Below are 23,717 nucleotides of genomic sequence, written 5' to 3'. Positions count from 1 at the left end.
GAGCAAGAGCCTGTCCATCTTGTATATCAGCATCCAGCAAGGTCACCATATTATAGGAGTCCATAACAGGGACTCTTGCTTTAAAGTGGTGAAGAAACTAAAGTAGCCTCAGCCCTCATTTTATCCTATTACCTTGATGGTCGCAGGACTATGCTGAGGAAGGAGTCTCTTATGAGGAAATGGTGCTTCCTTCCTACTCTCTGCCCATCCCAAGGTAAAAACTGCAGGGAAGAGCCTAACAGCAGTGCCAGGCTAGGAGGAGCAGAAAGATTAATAAAGCAGAAATAGCTGGATAGTCAAAGTACACCTGGAATTATGAGGGAAACTTTCCTCTGTCATGTAGCAATTGGTTGTTTGCTTCTACTGCCCCATTCTTCTAGCAGTATCTTCACATCAGCTTTGCTGAATTCCTATCATCCCTAAACACTTCTTCAAACTCCTCAGCCTCACTTCTTTTTTAATTGCCACCTAGCTTCTTCCCTCTACAACTTTCCATCTCACAGCCAACCTGCCATTTGCTATCACATTTTCTCTGCCTATATATTTTCCTGTCCATTTAAAAACATCGTTTATAATTCACTGTTACCTCAGAGTCTTTGTACAGAGGCCCTGTTCTTGGCAGGCTTCTATGGTATCAAAGTAGTAATAACCAATAATAGAATGCAATTAGATCTACTGTATTTATTGTAACAATGATAAATTCTAACTAAATTATGAAAACATAGAATCTGGTGACTGATTTTTGAATTCAGACATTTTGGTTTGGGGGAAATGACCCAGGAAACTTTTAGATTTAACTCTGAACACCAGAATTTCTGCTTATACATCTTGTGCCATCTTGGAATAAGATTGCGTATGTGCACCACTAGGCTGACCTTCATGTCCCCTCCCAACAGTTCTGTCCAGATACAGAATACCAGCAGATGGCAGATTGATCATTGCTCTGGCCGTTTCCCTTGTGGAAGTTCTTGAGTGTGATAAGAACAAAATAAAATAAAAAGTAGACTTTTTCCTTACAGAAAATAACAGTAAATAGCACTATATTAAAAACAAAAAGATAAAAAGATGTTAATATCCCTGGTGGGTTTTTAGCAGCTGTAGTAAAAACACACTGATGGTGTCTAGTAAGGAAATGAAATAAAAGAGATTATGTTGATTTCCAGTATAATATCATCAGATATCAGGAAGTAGAGATGAAACTTTTCCATCATTTTTCTATTAACTTAGTCTGCTCTGAAATGCAGGTGTCAGGTTTTAGGGATCAAGTCAGAGTGCAGGCCATTCAGCATAATGTATTCATAACTATGAACAGGCTCTTACTAGCGAACATATCACCAAGTTTACAACACATGTAGCTATTAACTGTGTGCCAAATTTTGAATTCAGTGACAACAATCACAAATCCAGAGTGATTTCCCCTTTTTCCTGGGGGAAGCTGTGATCTGGATTTGAATTTCTGGCTTTGAGAACAGTACCATCTGAAAGTTTGACAAAAATGCTGAAATGCTGAAAAATGATAAGAACTACCACTGGTCTGGGGCTGCAAGACACAGAGCACAGGGTGGTTGCTGCCTCACAGGGAGCACACAGGGGCTCTGGACTACAGCATTATGCTAGTGGAGAAGTTAAGGTGGTACTTCAAGGAAATCTCTTAGATTCATTGGACCAGCAAGCTTTACTGAGACCTCACTCACCAGTCCCACATTGGTATTAGGTATAACATTACAGGTTTAATGTGAGTCAAGGGAAAGAACGGGAGGGAAGAGAGGGGAGTGAAACAAGCAAGGGTACAGATAATAGAGAAAATGGATGGGCAGAGAATCACAGAATCACAGAATTTCTAGGTTGGAAGAGACCTCAAGATCATCGAGTCCAACCTCTGGCCTAACACTAACAAGTCCTCCACTAAACCATATCACTAAGCTCTACATCTAAACGTCTTTTAAAGACCTCCAGGGATGGTGACTCAACCACTTCCCTGGGCAGCCCATTCCAATGCCTAACAACCCTTTTGGTAAAGTTTGAGACAAAATAAAAAAGAATATTTGTAAATTTTCCTCCTCTGCACAGTTACTATCCTGTGCAAAGTTTCTTTCCCTAGACATGTTTTGCATTCATTCTCAGATGAGGAATTTGTAAAAAAAATAATCCTGTCACTGTCACAGTAACAAAAGAGATCACAGCAGCCAAAAATCTCTAAAAAGAATTTGAACCTCTAAAGGAAAGAGTAGCTAGGATCTATCCAAAAAGGCAAACAAAGTTTTGGGTTTTGAAAAGATAAGAGCTTTAGAAGTTGCTAAAAGGCAGCTTTCCACCAGCTCAGTAGGACTTCTCTTATTCGTGTCCTGCTTCCAGCCCATCTTCTAACTATTTTTTCCTATTGTTCTTTCAAGGTTAAGATAATGCCTATTGCTATCTTTCAAGAAAAAATAAAATATCATTTTCATAAGACTTACAGGTGTCTTAAATCTAGAGCACACCGTTTGTCAGGAGGTAAACAGACAAGCAGGTTCTCTAAGCTGAAAACTGGAAAGACAGGTGACAGATGTATGACAATTCTTATCCAGTGAAACATGATTTGTTTACAGGGGAATTGCATTTCTGAATGAAGTAGTGTATTTTCTCAATATACAAGCTTCATTGGTGAAGCCTTGCCACCATCCATGTTCTGGCTGCTTGCTCACATCCCTGTATTCCAATCCATGCCCTACAAGCTGCGTTGCCAGACCTACTCTCAGCATCATTGCAGAAAGCCACAGCAGTGAAAGGAGTGATCAAGTCTAAGAACTGCTCACAGTGGTTTCACCTCAGAAGCCAGAAAATCCTGGAGTGCTCTCAGAAGCATGATGTGCCCACACTCAAAGTCTGCATCTGTACCAAATTGCAAGATGGGGGAAGATGTGTCTGGTTATGCTCATCTCATCTACTTACATCTAGAATCTAAATACTCATTACAGGGCTTGAATAAAGAGTATCTGAATAGCCTATATTTAACTCATGATAATGACAGGTGCTACATTCTGTAACTGTGCACTCTGCCTATGGAGTGCTTTCCTTTCTATCTTTAGATGCTTGCAGCCTCTGTGTGTACAGGTCAAGCCAAAGCAATGGAGTTTGTTCTGCTGTTTATTATAGAAACAGTCTCAGGTCATTCATAAGCAAGATAATAGTACTGCTTTTATGGTTTTATGCCACCTTGAAATGTATATTTCATTTCTGTAGTGTCTGGAAAGCTTTGCCAGCTGAAAATTGCTACAAAAATTATCAGGTTTTTAATACATTTTGAGTTTTTACTTTATTTTGTCAGATGAGAGAACTGATTCATCACTGAACCCAAACATTGAAAGACCAGTGCACATACAGTGAGTCTGGTGACCGTGTACATACCCATTTTTTGGAGAATCGTATTTGTATGTATGTGAAAACAGATTAGTGGTTAGTTTCTGCCCCCGATTACTGAAGATAGGATGTATAGGAATAATCAGTAGCTGAGCAGGTAGGGCTTTTATGGAGGACACTTTAACTTGTGCCTCTGACCCGGTTGATTTGCTTGTATGAAACAAGATAATTCCAATAGGAAAGACAGCATAAATTAGCCAGTATGTGACGTTTGGGATATCTCCTTGTAGCCCAGGCAGTGTCACTCTGCCAGTGCCTCCATTTCCCAAACAGGTACATGAAGTATTTTGCAATAAAATACTTCCAGCCCTGCTAGTCACAGAGAAGAGAAAAATTGTTTTTCTGGTTATCTACACACTGAAATAGTGGCAACATTGTTTTGATCATCAACAAGATGAGCAGTGGCATGTATCCAGCTCCGGTGCTGAAATACTCTGTCAATACTGTGGAGGTAGTGTGTATTTGATAAAAGCAGACCTCTTCCCCCCTTTATGAAGTTCAAACCATTCTTAAAATTCACACAGAATATGTGGGCTGATCACTGCAATAGCTAAATGTGGCATTCTTAGCCTCTAATTTGTGCTGCTAATTAACGTAGGTTTGGAGGGCTCCAGACAGGTCACGTCAGATGCAGCAGACGTGTGCCAGTACAACTCCTCTGAGAGAAATCCTCCCTTTGTCTGTCTGTCTAGGCAGGGGCACGCTGTCCCTTGCACTGCATGGGCTCCATGCTCACAGTTATACTATGGCATGGAGCAAGAGACCTGCTAAAGAAATGCGTTGGGTAAAAAGGCTGCTGTGCTGACACAGAAACCTTCCACTCCTTCACAGCTGCCTGTGTATCTATACTGCCCCTATTTAGCTTTAAAAAATATCCTAACCATAGTGCAAGACCAAGTTTTACTTTAAATGCCATCCATCTCTACAGATGATGACAAAGTTGCAAGGATTTCAGAAACTCTTGGCTGTCCCAACATCAGCCGTGTAGCATCTGTGTGGGTGTGTGGGATAAACTGAGGTGACTGAAGATCGGCAGAAGCAACGTGTTGAGGCAATGCACATGGAAACTTGATAAAGTACCCAGGACACATGCAGTTCCTTCCCATTTCCTTCAACAAGGGCACAAGCAGGATTGTCCCAAATCACCCATAAGGGACCCACTAGAGAGGTGAGGAACCACTTTAAAGCAAGTTATATGGGTAGCTAGTGACTTCCAACTTAGAGACTCAGCTATAGGGCCTGTGGGTGCAGACACTAGTGCTGTTTTTCATTTCTCTCAATTGCTTTTTGAACTGGGATGATTAGAACTGAGTGTGATGCTCATGGTGCAAGTGCACCATGGATTTGTGTAGTGGCAGAACTGTCTTTTCCATTTGGTTCTGAATCCCTTTGCTGACATTCGTCCCCTTTTTAACTGCAGGTAAATTTTGCAGTGTTATCTTCAAAGGGACATCCATAGTAATCCCAGGTCCCTTTTGGAGTAGTGAAATGAGATGCCATCCCTGTCTGAATATATTAGGATTTCTTTCCTCAAACTGAAGAAATATACATTATTTTGTATTTCCAACACTGGATTTCATTTATCATCTTATCATCCTTTTGCAGCTTTCATTTTAGCTATTTTGAAATATCTAGAGATGTAATTTGCACACAGTGTCACCTGCATATTCATCCTCTTGTCTGAATCACTTCAGACCATTTCTGTCAAAACAATAAGATTCCAACAAGGACTCCAGCTGAATCACTCCAATAATGCTAACATCTACTCCTAATCTCCATTTCTCCTTCAGAGACTTACTGATGTATGAGACCTCCTCTCTTACCTCATCACAGCTTGCTTTTGTTATAGGTTTTGATGAGAAAACTTCTCAAAAGCTTTCAGAAATTTAATACATTAAATCACTAGATAGTTATTGATACACAGTCAGTGACCCTTCAGCTAACTCCAAAATATTTATGAGGCACACCACCCAACATTTTCTTAGCTCTAATGTCTCCTTGGCCTACATTTATTTCTCTTAGTCTCAGATTCCAACTATTCTGCTAATTTTATGTCCTCTCTTTAAGGGTTTTTGAAGGTTGCTTTACACCCACAAATATCTTGAACTTGAGTTCCACAGAGACAAGGTAAGAAACAAGATTTGCACGTTGAACTAATGAGACACAAAAGTTACACATAGATCTAAATTTTGTTCACTGCCCAGGATTAAATCAAGAACTGTTACTCCACTTCTGGATTCTCTGATTAGATTCAAACATATTTGGTGTCTGACAATGTAAGCACAATGTAATAATTTACATTAATACTAAATTTATAATGGTTATAATTTACATTAGCTAACAATATATATATACATTGTGTATAATATATTAATGCTAATACATAATGACAGGTGTTATGTCATTATGTAATCATATAAAGTTAAACCACTGATAAAAATACTAGCTATTAAGATGCACACAAACTGTAAACTACATCAAGACTATTTCAAATAGCTGAACCCTATTACCAGGAATATTGAAGGAAATGATATATAACCCTGTACATCAAATCACTAAAGAACTGAGTGAATATATCTTAGCTAAACAAGGGGACCACAGATCCCCAAATTGCTTTGGAAGCTGACAGACTACCAAGGAAGAAAAGGAATAGTTAGAATGGTTATATAAAGCAAGCAACTGCATTAACTCAAGAAAAGGAAGGAATACTTCAAGTACCAAAAGAACTCATACTATGTGCCAAAGGACTATATTCTGTATGAAATATTAATATCAGCATTCATTTGTGAATCTTAAAATGCTTCAAACAGAGCACGTATTATTTTTCTTTGTAAACTACCATGCTGATAGTTTATTTTTTTTTTGTCCAAATCATCAAGAAAGCCAATAGTACAGCTGAGAATTAATAAAAGATTTTCTGACTCTCAGTTCGTATCATAACTAAGAGGCCTGTAGTCTGCTTCTTGCACAGAAGCAGGCTGCAAGCTTCAAAGATTCCTTTGAGGTGAAATAGGTATAATAAAAAGCTAGTTTATACCAAAATTAGTGATCTTGGATTCTCCTGTTTTCACAGGCCCAGCCTGAGCCACCTTTCAATAACCTTATTTTTCAGATCGTGAAAAGTGTTCTCCAGTCAGGCATGTGAAAGCTTACTCACCCCTAATCACCAGTCATCTTTTCCACATGTAGTCTGAGAGACACTCCTTATGGCTAGCCTGGGACACTTCACAGTAACCTAATCAAAAGGGAAATTGCTCATACTCCAGTTTAATACTCGATTATTTCCTTTAAAAAAACAGTTACAAGTCATTTGCCCTCATCTGTGGGAATGTTTTAAAAATAGGTGCCTATTAAACTAACCAGTTTGGACAGCTTTTCATCCACTCCATCCCTGGAAAGACTTACCTCCAGTTACGCTGCCTCCAAGGGAACCATCACACAGGTCACTTCTAGAAGTTCTGCTTCAAAGAGAGAATCCCTGAAGTGAACCATCGGCAAATTAGCAAAGTAGCATTTGCCAGGTCTGCGGCAGTGCTTACGAAAGAATTGCTTATGGTGATACAGATCCAAAAATAGATGGTACCAGCTTCACAAAGGGAAATTACATGAGCTCCTCAACTCTAGAAAATCAATATAGAAATCTAGTGCAGGATATTCCCATTGTACAAAGGCTGGGTAAACACCTTGAAGATAATGCCAGACATTGGTATTATGCCAGTTCTTGCAGTTGCAGATATACGCCAATGCATCTGTCCCCCTGCAGTGGAAGTAACTCACTACTCAACCACCTCTCTTCCCAAGTTCATATTTACTCCAGGTGACCCTGCTTTCCAAGTCTTTTATGGTTTAGTAATACAGTCAGAACCTGCTCTGCATCTCTGTTCCACCAGAAGTTGTACTACCTTCTTATTTTCGGTGAAGAAATGTACTTGTGGTAACCTGTGGTGTTTGTTTTTAAGACTGTTCTAAACCAGTCCTTGTAAGGAAACTAGCTTAGTAGATACCTTCCTCAGAGATAGCCTACAATCAATGAAAAATGTTGGGTCCTCAAAAAGGAAATTCAGAGCCTAATCTATAACCCCTGCATCACCACCTAGACAAGTCTATTTCTCTCCACTGACTACAAAGGCTCTTAAGCATCATCTCAGTTTGGTATGTAAATACTTCAGGGTGCCTAACATGTAAAAAGGACTGCGGATAACAGCAACAGAATTAAAAGCAAGTTATGCAATGCAAGCAAAAAAAATGACAGAGCTTACTCTGAACACTTTTTCCACCCTTGCAATACCCTTCCCGAAGATGGTTCCAAGTTGGTCTCCAATCCCAGCCAGCAAGAAGCCAAAGAGTGGAATTCCAAAGATGGCATACAAGATGCAGAAAATCTTGCCTCCAACTGTACTTGGGGCAATGTTTCCATACCCTGTAGAGAAAAAAAATTATCAGAAACTCAGAACTTATACACACCTTTTTAGAAAAACGAATGCGCTGTTCCTGCAGAGATGCCTTTGTTCCAAATCTAATTCCTACTTACCGTTTTCCCATGGCATGATGTCACTTCCCAGACAAGCTACCCACTGAGATTTCATTCTTTGTTTGTAGCCTCAGTTACCCATATTTTCTATAGATTCAGGTCCTACCTAAAGTTGTTTTTTGATTAATTAATCTAGTTTGACTTATCGTGGCACAAAAATCACTCACTGCTGGCCTGGTGCCTGCACTCTGCTGCTCCTCTGGGGCTCTGCCAATTATGTCCTGACAAGAGTGTGATTTACCTGACAACACTCATTTTCAGTGGTTAGTTCATAATTTCCTCACCCATTCTCACCCGGATTAGTGTAAAGCAAACGTGCTTGTACTGCCTCTTAAAGCCACAGGAAAGCATTTGTCAGAAAGACTGTGCAACATATACGAAGAGAGGAGAATGCACTTAAGAACAGGAATACGGGGAATACATAGTATAGTCCTGTTTAACTTCAGGCCAGAGATGGTTTGATTTGAAGGTGATCCAGAGACAACATGATTGTAATAACCAGCTCCGTAACACTGACACTGTATACATCCCTCTATCATGGGATGGAGAAAAGGCTACACTGACACCTTCCCTCCACCCACAGTGCCTTTCATGGCAGCATCTGTGATCCCAGATTTCATCTAAAAGTCCAGGAAAATACAGGCACCACCAGCCAGTGGACTGAGGTTGACCAAGTAGTCTGCTGAGTGTCTGCACAAGAACTCTAACAGGGCTCTGGTGGATAAAATAAAATTATTTTCATGCCCAGACACAATATGTAGTCTTTATGCAGCCTATAAAAATCTCATTCATTGAGAACTTAAAGCAAATATGGGCAAAGATCCAAGCTCTTTTCAATAAGTTATTTAAATAACAGATGTCAATGAATATGCCTACATAAACTATGCCTACACAGTGGCATTTATTTTAATAAGTAATTTTAAAGCTTGTCACTTGGGTCTATTGAGTAAACAAATATTTAGGGAAGGTTTCTTAAACATTTGATTCAGAAATGTTTCCTTTATCTCCACCCCCTGGTTTTATGATACCATTAAAAATACATGGTAATGTAGCTTAGCATATCGAAGAACACACAAAGGAGTACAGTCTGTATGATCATTCTTTCACCCTCATTCTGACAACAAAGTAAAGGCACAAGACTCCACTGTTTGAGCTGACCATCACAGCAAGTCTTGCAACAGCAACAGGATATTTTGTTGTATTAGCTGTGTAAAGAACTTGAAGAATTCAGTTAGATTCTCACAATTTAATGGAGGGTTATGTCAGATAATTTGTCCATACTGTCACTAGTGTGTGCATCACAGTCAAAATACAGAAAAGCACTTTATCCTATATTTAAATCAGAAGAATACTCAAAAGCAATACAAATAAAAATCAAAAATTAGCTCATGATTTCTGAATAATGAGATCTCTTGACCTTTAACCAAGACAGCACTGAAATACTGAAATCCAGCTTAAAATTATCAAACTACTATAAAATTATCAGGAGGTTAACCTTATCATCAATGTTATCAGTTTATCTTTCTTTTTTTTTTTTTTCCTTCAGACCATCTTCTGAAATCCAAGCTCCTAAATAACCTTCAGGAGAGGAACTGCTACACAGAGGACAGGACAGAAGCCGTAGCACATCTAAACTGAGCATTCAGAGATCAAGAGGCTAAGTACATTGGACACAACGTATAGGGGACACAGATGACAAGGGCCTGAATAATGAATTTACTAAAATGAGTGGCTCAAGAAAAGTAAATGGAGTTTGTCAGAACACCTTTCATGTAATAGAGACGAATGTAAAAATATTTCAAGGCCAGAAATTCTAGAATGGCAAAAAAAAAAAGTTTCTACAATTCATGGAATTCTTTCCATTAAGGTATTATTAGTATGAAAGCTAGGTAGGATTTTAAAATAGGATGTGATACTTCTGTGATTACAGTTTCACTTACAATAAGTAAGGTATAAGAAGAATTGCTTATAATAAACCAGAGCATAAGCATAATTGATTTACTTAGGAAGAAGGTTACTCCTATGGGTAAATTATAATATTAGACGTCAAATTCCCAACAAGCATATACCAGTTATTTCATCTAGTGCTAATTCTTGATCTTTTCAGTGAAAATTAAGACCATCTGCATTAGCATTAAGAAAAGGGTTATAAAACCTTAGCTACATCAGTGCTACTTGTGTTCAGTTCAGCATTGCTATTCTATCCTAATTATGGAAACAGCTTCTAATATATACCCAGAGGCTCAATGCCTCTAATACACACCAGAGGCACACCTTCTGAGAACTGAGAGAAATATAGATTTAGTACAGAAATAAAGAAATCACTTTGTTTCTTTGTGATCTTCCTCCAATTTATTTCACCATAAATCTCTCAGTGTGACCATGTATTTTAAAAGACAAACATAAACATACCTATTGTTGTGATGACCGTTCCAGCAAAGAAAAAGGCACTTCCGAGGTCCCAGTGACTGCTGTTGTTAGAAGAATTTCCTATGGGACTGACTCCCGCATTATCTGCATCAATAGCATGCTGCAAAGAAAAAACAACAAATCAGCCTTATACATGCCTTACCATATCCTATGCAAGTCAGTATAGGCTCCAAAAATAAAGTTATAGGACCACAGAAACAGCTTAGATTTACTTTTTAATACGTGCTTGGAGTAATAGTAGCATCCTCTGTATGCAACATCTGAATATATGACTGAACTAAATAGATACTAAGGTGGAAGAAAAACACAATTTGTTAGATAAATCACAAAAAGATACAAAGCAGTTGAGAAGCAGAGATCCAAAACCACAAAGAGATACATAAATACTGTTCTTGCAGCAGTAACTGCAAAAGGAAAAAAATTCCCCGTTTGAAGCAGAAAGAAGGGTGGCAAATACAAATAATGTTCATGAAGTCAACTGAAGCTAGTCAGCCAAGGATTTTAATCCCCAGATAATTAATAATTGATGAAGTTATTTATATTTTATGCTAACTAAAGTAATATATATATATATATATATAGGCCATTTAAAATGAACAAATAGGATAGCTATGAAAACATCATGTGATTAGGGATTGTGGGGTGGAGAATGGAGATGAAGGGAATAGGGGACTTTTGCCAGTATCCTATGGCTGATAAGAAGGGGTCACTCATGCCCCTTCTAGCAGTGAATTAATGTGAATTTCAAAGTCAGCTTAAACCAACATGAATCTACACCATGAAGACACAACTACACCAGCTGAAAAATACTATTTCCTTGGGCTAGTATCAGCTAATCTGCTTCGCAGTTTATTCATCGCATTGCCCCACAAACACTAGTGCCATCATAGGGAAAGGAGTTGGAGAAGAGAAGAGGCACATGAACAAGAACAGAGGCTAGGTGTATGTAAGGAGATCAGTACAGGATAGCCCTTTTCCACAGTCATGCTGCTACATGTCAGGCTAAGCTGATTGTGAAAATACAGCAGGAGCAAAATCCAAACTGGACTGGTTACATTTCATGTGGGCAGGAAGCCAGGGCTCCTCAGTGCCTATCCATACTTCTAAGAAATATGGATATAGGGAAAGGAAGTGTTTAGGACTAAACCCTTTGAAAGGTTTTCTGTATTAGTTGCTGACATACTGCAAGCGCTGTGAAAGCAAAGATCACTTATTTGTTTACCCAGAAGAGCGTAAATCAGCATAACAGACAGGTTGCCTGTTTAAATAGGCCATGACACGCTGTCAGCTACCCTGTCACCTTACTTCTGCCAAGGAATGCTGGTTGCCTTCCCCTTTGAGTGTGTGAATGTCATCGAGCTAATTACAACACTTTAAGCACATTTGAGTTTACACAGTTTAGCAAGTCTTTTAGGGCCAAGCACTAACTGTTCAAGTTAAGGAGTGTCCTATTGCCTTAGGTAGCTTTGAGCTTCTCAGGCTCCCTTCGTCGTCCAGAACAAAACAATTTTTTTCTTTAAAGCTTGACATCATTCATTTATAAATATCTAACTAAGCTAGGCACTGGCACAGGCTCCCCAGGGCAGTGGTCACAGCACTGAGCCTGCCGGGGTTCAAGAAGCTTTTGGCCAATGTCCTCAGACATACGGTCTGATTTTGGGGTGGTCCTGTGTGGAGCCAGGAGTGGAAGTCGATGATCCTTCTGGGTGACTTCCAACTTGGGATATTCTACTCCGATGCATCTGTTAAATGCGTGGTATTTTGTATATAGTGCAGGATATACTAGGAGGACAAGAAATAGGCAATAATACCAGACTAGCCCTGCAGTCACCAGCCCTTAAATATGCAATTTGGGGTCATGTGATGATTAAAGACTGCCTTACCACCACCACCACCACAAGTTCACCTACACAGATGTATCCTGCTAGATGAAGAGTCACACAAAACTCAAAGACTCTCCCACTTCATATAGACCATGACATTTTACAAGTTTCCCATCTGTGGAAATTCAGACTGGTTTTGCAGCATAACCTGAAGAGCCACCTTATCCTGGAGTAGGGGAAGAACCAATTTCCAGAGTACTAACAGCTCTGTTAGCAAGCTCTCCACATTCAAGACATTTCAAACTACTTGTTTCAGATATTTTTATAGTTTCACTATAAACTCTTCACTACAAAGAGTTTCACTCTTACTCCTTTTCTGATCCTTTCTTCCTTCTCCAGTGGAGTTGCATACACATTGCACAACATTTAAAATACTTTTTATGAATCCTTCTTTAATGAACATTTATTAATCATTGGTAACTTTTCTTATGAAATGCCTAGGGAATCTAGGGAAGGCATTGACATGAAATATCTTAAAGGGATGAAATTGTCTTTCTTGCTCCTTGAGTAATGGATGTGTTCTAAACCCAATTCACAGATATGAGTGAGGGAAATGACAAAATTTCCAAACAAAATCCAAGTGTTCAATTTTATTTAAAATAAAAAAACAAATAAATATGACTTAAAAAAAAAAAAAAAAAAAAAAACAGAGTTTAGTTCCCTATCATTGTACAGATGTGTATTTTACTCTTGGCCCCTTAGGCATCAGCACACTGCAGTCCCTCAGTCTGTAGTCCCTCAGTAACTGAAAAAGCCTGGTCTGATGAATTTACATGGGACTGAAGGCAGACCCCACAGCAAAAGCCCAGCATAGGTGGTGATACTGAGATGACCAAGTCCTATATAACTAAAGAGAGTTCAGTCCAGACTCCATCTCCATCTGGAACAATCAGTTCCACCTGTCAATTCAGGCAGTAATGTTTAAAGGATATGAGGCATGGGCCCACACTAGGCTGTCTAGTTCTTAATATACAGGACTCCAAGTCCAGTGAAGTTCATAGTGAACACTGACTTTCCTCATCAATTGTCCTGAGTTCCTCCTCTGAACAGAAGATTGAAACAGTATTTTTTGTATATGGATAAATTCAAGAATACTCTCCTCATATTAACAGAAACTGCCAGGGTTTCACTGTGTCAGTCCTTGCCCTAGCAATGCTATATGAGTGCTGGGTTCCAGCCCCCCGTGGACAGGTCTGTGCCCTGCCCTGTCACAGGCTCCTCTGAGCTGGGGCTTGATCCACAGGCTGATGTGACCGCCTGGCCTGGCCTCAACCACCCCCATCCCCTGGGAGCTGGGTGCTATTCCTGGCCACCCCCAGCCTGCTGCGCCTCTGGCTGGCAGTGGTGGGGTCCACGTCTACTGCCTCCTAGGGTGCAGGTGGCCCTCACTGTGCCACAATTCCCTCAGCCTCTTTGGCACGAGTGAATGCCAGCCTTAGCCTTCATTAAAGTATTAGATACTTTGATCAGTAATTAAGACAATTAACTCAAGAAAAAATCTAGAGTCATGCCCATAGGCAACAAGATAGCTGGGAGCTACTGCAGTTGATGAGGAGACAGGAATCATGCAGGCTGTTTCTGGCTTCTCTGGGAAGAAACACTTTTATCTGGTTCATTTGTTCATGTTTCTTTAATTTCTCCAGTACACACCAAGCATGAAGAAGACAAATCTTTTCCAAATATGAGCATAATACTATTATATTATTCTTGAGTGCTGAGCTACTCAAAAGATGCACCCCAAGTGTATCCAAGGGTAGGAACTGGGTAAGAACAGAAAAGAAAATTTGTCATCTTTTTTTTCTAGTGACATTAATTTGTCTCCACAGAGATCAGGCTAATCCAATAATGATTATATCCCTCCACAATTCTTTTCCAAGCAGATTCCTATCATGCATACAAAAGGTTGTTCCAATTGCCTTTCATGCTCAGATGTTCCTCTATTATGATTATAAAGATGCTTCTCATTACTAAGCAGCTTTTCAAGACTAATTCCTTAATAACTTTTCTTTATACTCCCTACATCTCTCAGTCATCTTTCTCACTAGACCTTATACAGTGATTAAGGGATCCTCATTATAAACTCCCACACTTTTCCACAACAGAATTGTCCAAGGACTAAGGCCAGCAAATTTTTTAAGGTATAATAAAAAGTAATAGGTTTTAAGAGTCCATCCCTTACAGCCATTTCTGCCTATACTATAAAGGTCTTTAGGTAACAATCAGCCAGATAGTGATCTACATACATTTATAAAATGATTTGATTGTCATGCATGCACTGTTCCAGAACAGTGCCAAGGATCAGTCTGAATAGCAGACCTACAGCATTCAACAAGGGACATGCACAGAGACCTAAGTTCAGAGGACTTAGCTCCCTGCAAATGCCTTAGCTAATTTCGGGAAGCAATGTAGCTACATAACAGCTACAGTGTTCTGCAGCATCCTAGGCTCAGTCTGTCTCCTATACAAGCACTACAATCTCTGGACTGAAGTCACAAACTAAGATGCCTGCACCTACTTAGACATGATGCAAGAGATCTGGATTATTTCTTTACATCACTTTAGGGTGAATGATGTATAACAAAGATTAGGGTCAGAAGGGAAGTTGGGACATAGAGAAGACAGCCTCCAGAGGCAGAGGAAGAAGGTTCAATAATTCAATAATCAGATATTTACCATTGTTTTTCTTCACAGCACAGTCTTTTCCTGTCTTCAGCAATACGCAAATCTTCCCCACAGTTATCTCAAAACACTTTTTTTTTCTGCTCCATCTAGAGCTTTCTTCTAGCACATGAAATGCATTCAAATTTTCTTCATTTTACAATGCAGCAGACATTGAAGACTGAGAAGACAAGCAGGTTTATAACTCTAGTGAACCTGCTGAGCAGCTGAAAACTGCAATATCTTCGCAGGATGTTTTCTCTCTTGCTTACCTTCAGGGGAAAAGTAGTTCAGAACACTAATCAAAAGTGCCTGCCCAAGATACAAACTCTTACTAATATAATTAGCCAGTAAAGTCTGACTCACTTATTTCCAACTCCACTTCCTTTTCAGCTTACAGACTAACTCATTAGAGTTGCTGTAGTCATTAGTGGACATGGATAATGTGACTTAGTTCCCAGGTGGGTTATTTAGAAAAAAAAAAATTAACTACAATCACTCATACTCCTAAATGAAACCCTTGAAGGAAGAAGAAAACAGGCCACCAATAAACTAAGTAACTTCTTACAGTAGCAAGTCACCCTCTCGTACATCAAGGTGAAGGGCTCATAATGAAAGTATGGCTCATTACAAAAGCTTTTACCCATACACAGTGCACAGGCTACACAGAAAAAGAATGTGAATACCCTTGTCAGGTCCATAGGAATTACTTTGCCAAAACATGTTAGTAGTCTTCCTGCATGCCTCTCCTAGTTAGAGATGACATATTATCTTACTGAGAACACATCAAACCTCCAAGTGGGCGTTATTACAAAGGCAAGGTGACTTTTTTGACCCCAGCTTGTCATAAGCATATGCCACGCCATGAGAACAAAAAAGTTTCATGGTATCATGTTAGCACCTGTAATAGTAATGTTTGTTTGTTTCTTCCAACTATATGACCAGTTACTTGAGTCTTGCTGCCTTCTGTTATTTTTCCATACGGGTACAATACAGATACAGCTAAATTCAGTTGATGCAACTGAAGTTTCATTCTCTTTTAGCATGTCCTAGATCTCCCTTCTCTCTCACTCTTCAGAAAACTCATCTTCAAAAGTACTGAGATAAAGCACCTAATTTTATCATTTGCTTATTCTGGCATTCACCATTGTACTAAATAGTAGATCACATAAGGCATTAAATAATTAATTTTTTCCACCACAACAAAGGTCTTCAGGAGCAGAAATTAGGTTTAAAAGTGCACAGTGTAAGAACTTCCACTTCAAGTGGCTTGAGACAATGTAGACTGCACTTTATAGGCAGAGAAAAAATCTGTCATTGTGTTAGCATTAGAGAGAGACCTGGACTAAGCCCAAGAGATAAATACAAATTTAAAATACCTTTGATATAGATTTGCATCTTCCTTGGCATTTACACTGCTTTTATCACCATATTACTTATTAAGTCTATGAATGAACTTCATTCAGACATTCATATGTCTGGACATAGCATTATCGTTAGGGCTATTCACATTTGTGCAATCTGTGCCAGTATTTGCAATTGGCTATTGGAGATCAGTTTAGAAAGCAAGTCTTATCCACAATGAATTTTTCACAGCTTCATCATACAGTGCCATACATCTTCCTTACAGGTTTTCCAAAGGAAAATACTTTGAAAGATTTAAATTTGGGCAAAGGGGTAAATTTTTCCTTTACTAGCCTTGCAAAGACAGTCCTTTCCTCTTCTCCTTAAAAGATTCTTCCAGTCACATCCATAATAAAGGATATAAAACAATTATAAACTCTCCTTTTTTGCAATTTTTCCTTGTTCTCCAAAGCAGAGCGCTCACTGAGCATAGTCATTCTTCTGAGTGCTATCTGTGTTCATCTAAAGGCTGTCAGGTAGTCAGATGACATTAATAACAAATAGCTCTCAGTCAGATAATGAGTACACACAGCACAGCAGCCAGGACCCATAGAGGTTGCCACATCTGTCTGAAATCACAGCTGTAAAGGCAGATGTCACATTTGGTGCAATGAAGTAATCTATTCTGCCAGCTAGGGAGATGTCACTTTTGAGATCTTTGACATGAAGGCATGAAAGCACAATGTTAACACCCTGACATTACCTTTGAAGGGTGGTTCACTCTTCTTCTGTGCAAATCAGTAACAATCAGAGTGTTCTGTACCAGCAAACCCAAATACATCCCTAGAGCCAGGTTCACCCTAGACCCACAGAAAAAATCCAAAGGAAGTTGTTCTTTATTGACAAATGAAGACAAAATCACATCACTTGGCCTTAAGACATTCACATGTTAAGCCGCTGAACACATTTAATTTACCTTTGCAAAAGATTTCCAGTTACCCAGTGTAATGCCTGAGGACATAGTGAAATCTCAAGAGATGATAAGATTTGTTCAGAATACCTGCCTTCTAAAGACACAGCATGCCTGTTTATTATTTTAATATCATCACTTCTGAGGTGAAAGAAAGAAAATATATTGTGTAAAATAAAAACTAAAAAGTGCAAACTGGTACATAGCCTAGCTTAGAGAAGAGGGGCTATTTAGAAGTCTTTGTACTGCTGTCTGTTTTCAGGAGTCTATCCTCATGTTGAAGTGCTTTGCTTGTCATACCTAATGTGCATTCTGCTTTCTGCTATAAAAAGGAAGCATATTGCATATCTTTGAATAGTGACGTTTCCATCAAGGAAATACAAACTTCTTCCTTTCCATATTAACAAACAACCTGTAATCAGCCAGCATACATCATACCTAAGGAGGTGAGGGAAATGCTGATCTCTGCAGAACTGCCATGAGAAATGCATGTGAGCCAATACCCCTGACCAGAAGAATTCACACTGCAAACCAAGCATGTTCACCTGTCTTTTGCAGACAGATGAAGGATGTGATCCAAGCCAGCCCTGATTCAAAAGCTGTATAGGCACATCAGTACAATACCACTTCCTGTTGAAGCAGGTTTGGCTCAAGTACCAGACTGAACATACACAGCTTCTGCCTCAGAACTGACCTGACTTCTGTGAACACAGAGCACAGGCAGGGAGAACCCACATTTATCTGCAAAGAAACAGAAAGATTTTGTTTTGCTTAGGAGAAGCAGAAAGGTATTATTGTCTGCACACAAGGGCAAGGGAGAGGAATCAATTAAGCAACAGGGGGTTGGCTGTGGAAGACCAACTACAATGAAACAGAATTAGTATAGGCTGAAAACTAGGAGAATGTTTTTGCCATCACAGCAATGAGATACTGGAACAGGTTTCTAACAGAAATACTATGCTTATAACACCTTTTAAAATGAAGTTCAATTCACATCTAGAAAGTGTTATATAGTATGGCTGGGTGGACAGACACAACACTCCAGGGGACAGCTCTGTGTTCTTCAAAACAGAAGCTGAAATCACAATGGAGCCCTGGTACAACACCCCAAACCAAAAACAGACTGTACTGTTGGAACCCTTGGATACAAATTCAGGTCTGAAATATGAGGCTGAAGTTCAGCTTTGGTGTTGGAAACTGTTGGAATACATTGGTTCAGTATCTCACATTTCTTATCCAATCTCCATTTTCTCCAGGCTAACTGATAGGTTTCCATATGGGAACCTAGAGGATACTATACTGGATCTCATGAGTGAGATCCATATTTTCCTTGTCTAGAGTTTTAATCAACGAAAGGTAACTTTATCTTTGGCAGACCTGTCTTGCATGATATTCTATCCTTCATTATCCCAACATATTGGGTATTTACTTCCTACAAGATTTATTTAAAACTTTTCATATTAAGCCAGATCTAAAAATCTGTAGTTCTTACTTGCAGATTGTTTTCTATTTTTAATTGTATGCATTCATAATCATTACCTAAAATTTTTAATAGAAAACCTGTAAATTAATGTTCTAGAAATTCCAAAATTCTTGGCTGAATATTTATTTCAAAAGTCTCAACTACCATTTTCTGTTGCCTCTCCTGGTTGCTGTGTTTCATCTTGGAGGAAGAATTGGACTTGATATTGTTTGGAAATGTATGGAGATAGGCAAATGTTTTGAAAATGTGTCATGTCTCACAAAAATATATTCCAGATATTAAGTTCTGATTTTCTTTGCACATGTTTTTCATTATTCTAGTGAAGACATTTAATTTCTATTTACAATATTCTGGAGACAACATTTCTGTTTCCAGGGCTTTAAAACGACTGAGAAAGGGACTGATCTTCACTGTGCCCATTATGTGTTTTTTTCCCCACTGCACTAGGCAAGGCCTGTGAACGATGTCATTTCCCACCGACTCAGCTGCTCAACAATCTCCCCAGATGTTCACCCTAATGTCCAAGAAATACTGCCATCTCCACATCCCTACCTGGATCAGTGTCTCCAGCTCTAGCTGGGTTACACAGACGTGTTCCCGAAGAAAGTCAGCCTTCTCCAGCGCGATGGTATTCTTCTGCCTGCTCTCGAAGGGCTGCTCCAGGGCACGGAAAACGAGTCCTCCAGCCACCAAGTAAACTACAACCACGACAAAAATTGCCACCACCGTTTTCCACTTCATGACCGTCTGCAGGCCCTGTGAAGGCGCTTCCATGGTAGCGACAACCGTTGCTCGGGAGGAAACAGAGAGCCGCGGGGCTGCGTAGTGCCCGTTTGGTTTGGGCTCGGGCTCACAAGCTGGCACTGGCGAGGGAACAGTCACTGAAACACAAAGCGAAAGCCTTTACTCAGAACCAAATCCCTAAGGGCATGGATTTGATCTCCATACACAATTTTCCTAAATACCATTTTCAAGTTGCATCAACCATGATATTTGCATAGATAAGACTGTTCTCACCTGAAAGGCTCCACATGCATTTTGCCCATTCATACACAAGTAACTTCATGGGGTTTTCCACCCATGGTTACCTCTAGAATGGCCAGCTGCATAAGCAAAAGCTTCAGAAAGATGCAGAAAATGATCCAACAAGAATATGAAAATTTTTCTAGTTAGGATATACGTTACACAAGGTAATGTTTGCTGGGAGACCCTGGCAAGTATTTGTGTTCCTAAATCATTCTAATAACAGTACTGATGGGCTAGGAAACAAGCCTTGATGACAGGTGATCTCTGCCTAACCTGGTACTGAGAGAAACAGAAAATGCTTTGCAAATCAAAAAGCTGTTTGACACACTAGAAAAAGCAGGCCTGTATTATGCACAAGGATCCACAAAAACACTACTTCTAAAAATCTCCTTAAAGCCTGGAAGCTTCACAAATGTTAGCATAAATCATTCTTCAGCCAAAACATACAGCCACCTGCATGTCAAAGCCACTCACATGCCAAGCATGAAGCCTTGAATTAGGTCTCTTTTAAATTTAAGAACATAGCAGGATATGCCCAAGCTGGTATGGCCTCTCAGTGCAAAACAGAGAATGGTGTACAGTGAAACAAGCACAGCAAGATGGATGGTGGAGCCACCAGCTCGGGACTTGGACACTATGTCCATGTGACCCTAGCACTATATCGGAGCTAATGAGCCCCAACCTTCAGCCACACTTATTAGCTTGACCACTGTGTCAAGCTATCAAGGCATCCAAATCAAAGCTGTCTTGCCTCCAAATAATGCAGGGGTCTCAGCATCACACTTCCATATTCTCTGTTGCTCTGTTAGCAAAGGCAGGATAAGGCCCAGTTCCCAAGCATCCACTGGTATAACGGTACCAAACACAGGCTTTAAAGATCATAGAATCATAGAATATCCTGAGTTGGAAGGGACCCTCTTAAGGATCATCAAGTCCAACTCTTGACACCGCACAGGTCTACCCAAAAGTTCAGACCATGTGACTAAGTGCACAGTCCAATCTCTTCTTAAATTCATTTTAAACCCAATCCTTGCTATAACCTTACCACAGTGCTGATGTCACTGGCCTGTAATTTATTTGAAACCATGTATTTGATTTATTTCATTTCAGACCTAAATCAGATTACAGTTAAAATATAGTCACCATAGCTGCATTCTCTGGACTTGTTCCCAGAATGTCTTTGCTGTTTTGCTCAGAAATTAAAGCAGAAGGGTTTAGAGCATCTGAGCAGATTCTATATAATTTGAACGTACAATGTGATTACACCTTGAGTTTGCAGCAAGCTACAACTCCTTCCCAGTAGAAATCATTTTATGGCACTTAATAATTTAAAGAACTCAGCTATTTACTACAGTCACATTTTCCTAGAACTGATACATCTCTTAAGAATCACATTGAGGACAGAGCTTCCAGCTGAGCTGCTAACCAATAAACTGCATAAATCTATAGTTAATTTACACGTACAGCGAATATTTCTCTTCATATGTAACTTGGAGGCTTCAGATACTAAGCGGATTAAAAAAGACCCAGGATCACAAGAAATCCTCTGTGGTTGATCCACATTCTGTGTTACCTCAGTTTCGCAACACCTAGAATCATAGAATCATTAAGGCTGGAAAAGATCTCCAAGATCATCTGGTCCAACCATCCCCCAAGCATCTGTTGCCACAGCTGCTCAGTTTGACCATCATGAGATTAATGGTTCCCAACATGTATCAGCCAGGATGGAGTGACATCAAACTTAAAAGGATACTTTCTCTTAGATCCACATATATCTCACATAAATTCTACAGATTTGAAGTTACAGTGAGAATGACAGTATTAGAAAGATCACATTTTTTTGGTAAAAGAGATCAAATATTTCATTCTAGACCTCATGAAAGGAAAGGATAATTTTAATTGCTGCAATGAGCTTCCGCAGGAAATATCAGAAAATAATTCAGAAGAAAGGTAAAATGGAGAGGTTGCGTGAAGAAGAGCAGGAAATCTCCCTTTTCTATAGACAAATACCTTCAATCTGAGTTACGACATCTCCTTATGGAACTAAGATAAATTTGAATATTCCCAGAAGTGGCTTAGCTGATGTAAATCAGTGTAACACAACTTCCACTAATTCAATGGAATTAAATCAATTTACATTAGTTAAAGCTTACTACTAGTGTGTGTTATTGTGACTTAACACAAAATGCCCAGATCTGAGGACTGACTTTGCACACTTGAGATTACATGGCAAAATAGTTTCAGGAACCAAGGCTTATGTGGTAAAATGAGGAAAGAATTCATATGACAGAAACAGCATGCTACGATTTTTTGACACAGCTACCTACCTTACCATGACTGGGATAGTCTGGTGTAGGCTGGGGGCCCCTCCAGTGTGGAGAGAGGCCTGACTTTGATATCCCACAAATACTTTGTCTTTACTCATATGAAGTCAAAAGATTTTCCTTTACTTGGGAAGTCAAGAGAGTTGAAACTGCTTTTGTGAGGTTTTTTTGTTTGTTTTGTTTTGTTTTTCTCTCTGCTAATATAAATGCTGTTTCTGATTCAAGTCATAATTCTGGCAAACTGTTAATAACAGCTTTACAGTAAAATCATGGCTTGTTTGATTCTCTCTTTAAAGGAAAATATATTGTACTTATTTAAGAAAAAGATAGGAAGTTCAGGGTAGGGAACATAAAATGTTCTTATAAATATTGTTGCATTTAAACAGCTCAACGGATTGCTGCGCTTGGCTTGCTTACCTCTAAAATAAAAGTTAACTCTTTTCAGAAGAACTGTATTAAAGCCTTTCATTTTCTGCTATTAGTAATAGCTACCCTAAGTGTATGTAGAAATATTGATCCTAAAATATGTTATCTTACATAAATTAAAACACAGGAAGACTCTATCAAAGCAGCTAGTTGAGCAACTGATGTGCAATAAAGATGGTGTTTTCACTATGCTGACACAAAGCACAACTGCAGTCAGCACCCCAGAGATGTTTCAGGATAGATTTAAAGCAGCAGTTACTACTTTAAAGGAAAACCAGTGTAGATACTCTATCTAGCAGTTATCTCACTCTCTACAACAAGAGAGTGAGGTTAGCAACTTGAGCTTATGGAAAGTCAGTTCTGAGCATCCCAAAAAGCCACAGACAGGAAAACCGCACTTAAAAGTTCAGAGTGACAGAGTACCATAAAATCACATCCTGCTAGAAATATAGTGTCATAACAAAAGGGTCAGAAATGCTTAACAGAGCTCCTCTATCTGTAATAGGTTTGGTTCACTGCTTGGAAGTAAACAAATTCATTTCCTGCATTTTGCAAGTTTCTCTAGCATTATGTGATTTGATTACCGGACAAACCAAGAGCACGAGAGAAGAGGATATGTTTATAATTAATGCAGAGCAATGTCTGTTTTACTAATCCATGTTTTTTCAGAATAAGTTGTTGTCAGACAGGCTTTTCCCAGAACAGAGTCTTTTCCACGTCCATATGTTAAAATATATCAAAGGAGACTTAATCTGCCCCATTAAAACCAATGATGAATCTCCGTGCATATGCACTCCCTACATTGGTAGACAGGTAGCCTCAAAGAACAGGTACCCTCACAGTAGCACACCACTGTTTTGACACAGGCCTTAACCCTGCAAGAGAAACTTTTGGGTTAGCTTCAAAATAAACCAACTGAAGATACCGTCATTACATGTCAAAAAAAAAAAAAAAAAAAGAGAGAGAGAGAGAGAAAAGGAGAAAAGAGAGAGAGAAAAAGGTTAGAATCTTTACAGTTGTTCGCCTCTAAGAAGACAACACTACCTGCATTTTGTATGTGTTCTGAACAGCACAACCAGGCTTCCCATTGGTAATATGAGGAGCTTAAATGACTAAGATTTCTGCTAATACTGACAAGAATTAAGGAATCAAAGCTCTCACTCACTGACCATCAAGAAAACTGTGGAAAAATAAAATTCTGTAGTGTAAAACATTGTTGCTATTAAAACAATACTCCATAAGA

At 39.2% G+C, this 23,717-nt stretch overlaps 1 protein-coding gene across 5 annotated transcripts in view; it reads right to left on the bottom strand.

Annotated features, from left to right (window-relative positions):
• Window positions 1-23,717, bottom strand: part of KCNK10 (potassium two pore domain channel subfamily K member 10) — a 79,556-nt gene that overhangs the window by 24,286 nt on the left and 31,553 nt on the right. For all 5 annotated transcript variants that reach the window (XM_038180400.2, XM_038180401.2, XM_027458637.3 and 2 more), the window contains 3 exons: window positions 19,251-19,579; window positions 10,343-10,460; window positions 7,659-7,819 (listed from right to left, as the gene is read on the bottom strand). In XM_038180400.2, the coding sequence (XP_038036328.1) occupies window positions 7,659-7,819; window positions 10,343-10,460; window positions 19,251-19,579 (608 nt within the window). The remainder of the gene's footprint in view (window positions 1-7,658; window positions 7,820-10,342; window positions 10,461-19,250; window positions 19,580-23,717) is intronic.

This window comes from Anas platyrhynchos, chromosome 5 (assembly GCF_047663525.1).
Source record: "Anas platyrhynchos isolate ZD024472 breed Pekin duck chromosome 5, IASCAAS_PekinDuck_T2T, whole genome shotgun sequence".
Lineage (NCBI taxonomy): Eukaryota > Metazoa > Chordata > Aves > Anseriformes > Anatidae > Anas > Anas platyrhynchos.
This window is presented reverse-complemented; position numbering and strand designations above follow the sequence as displayed.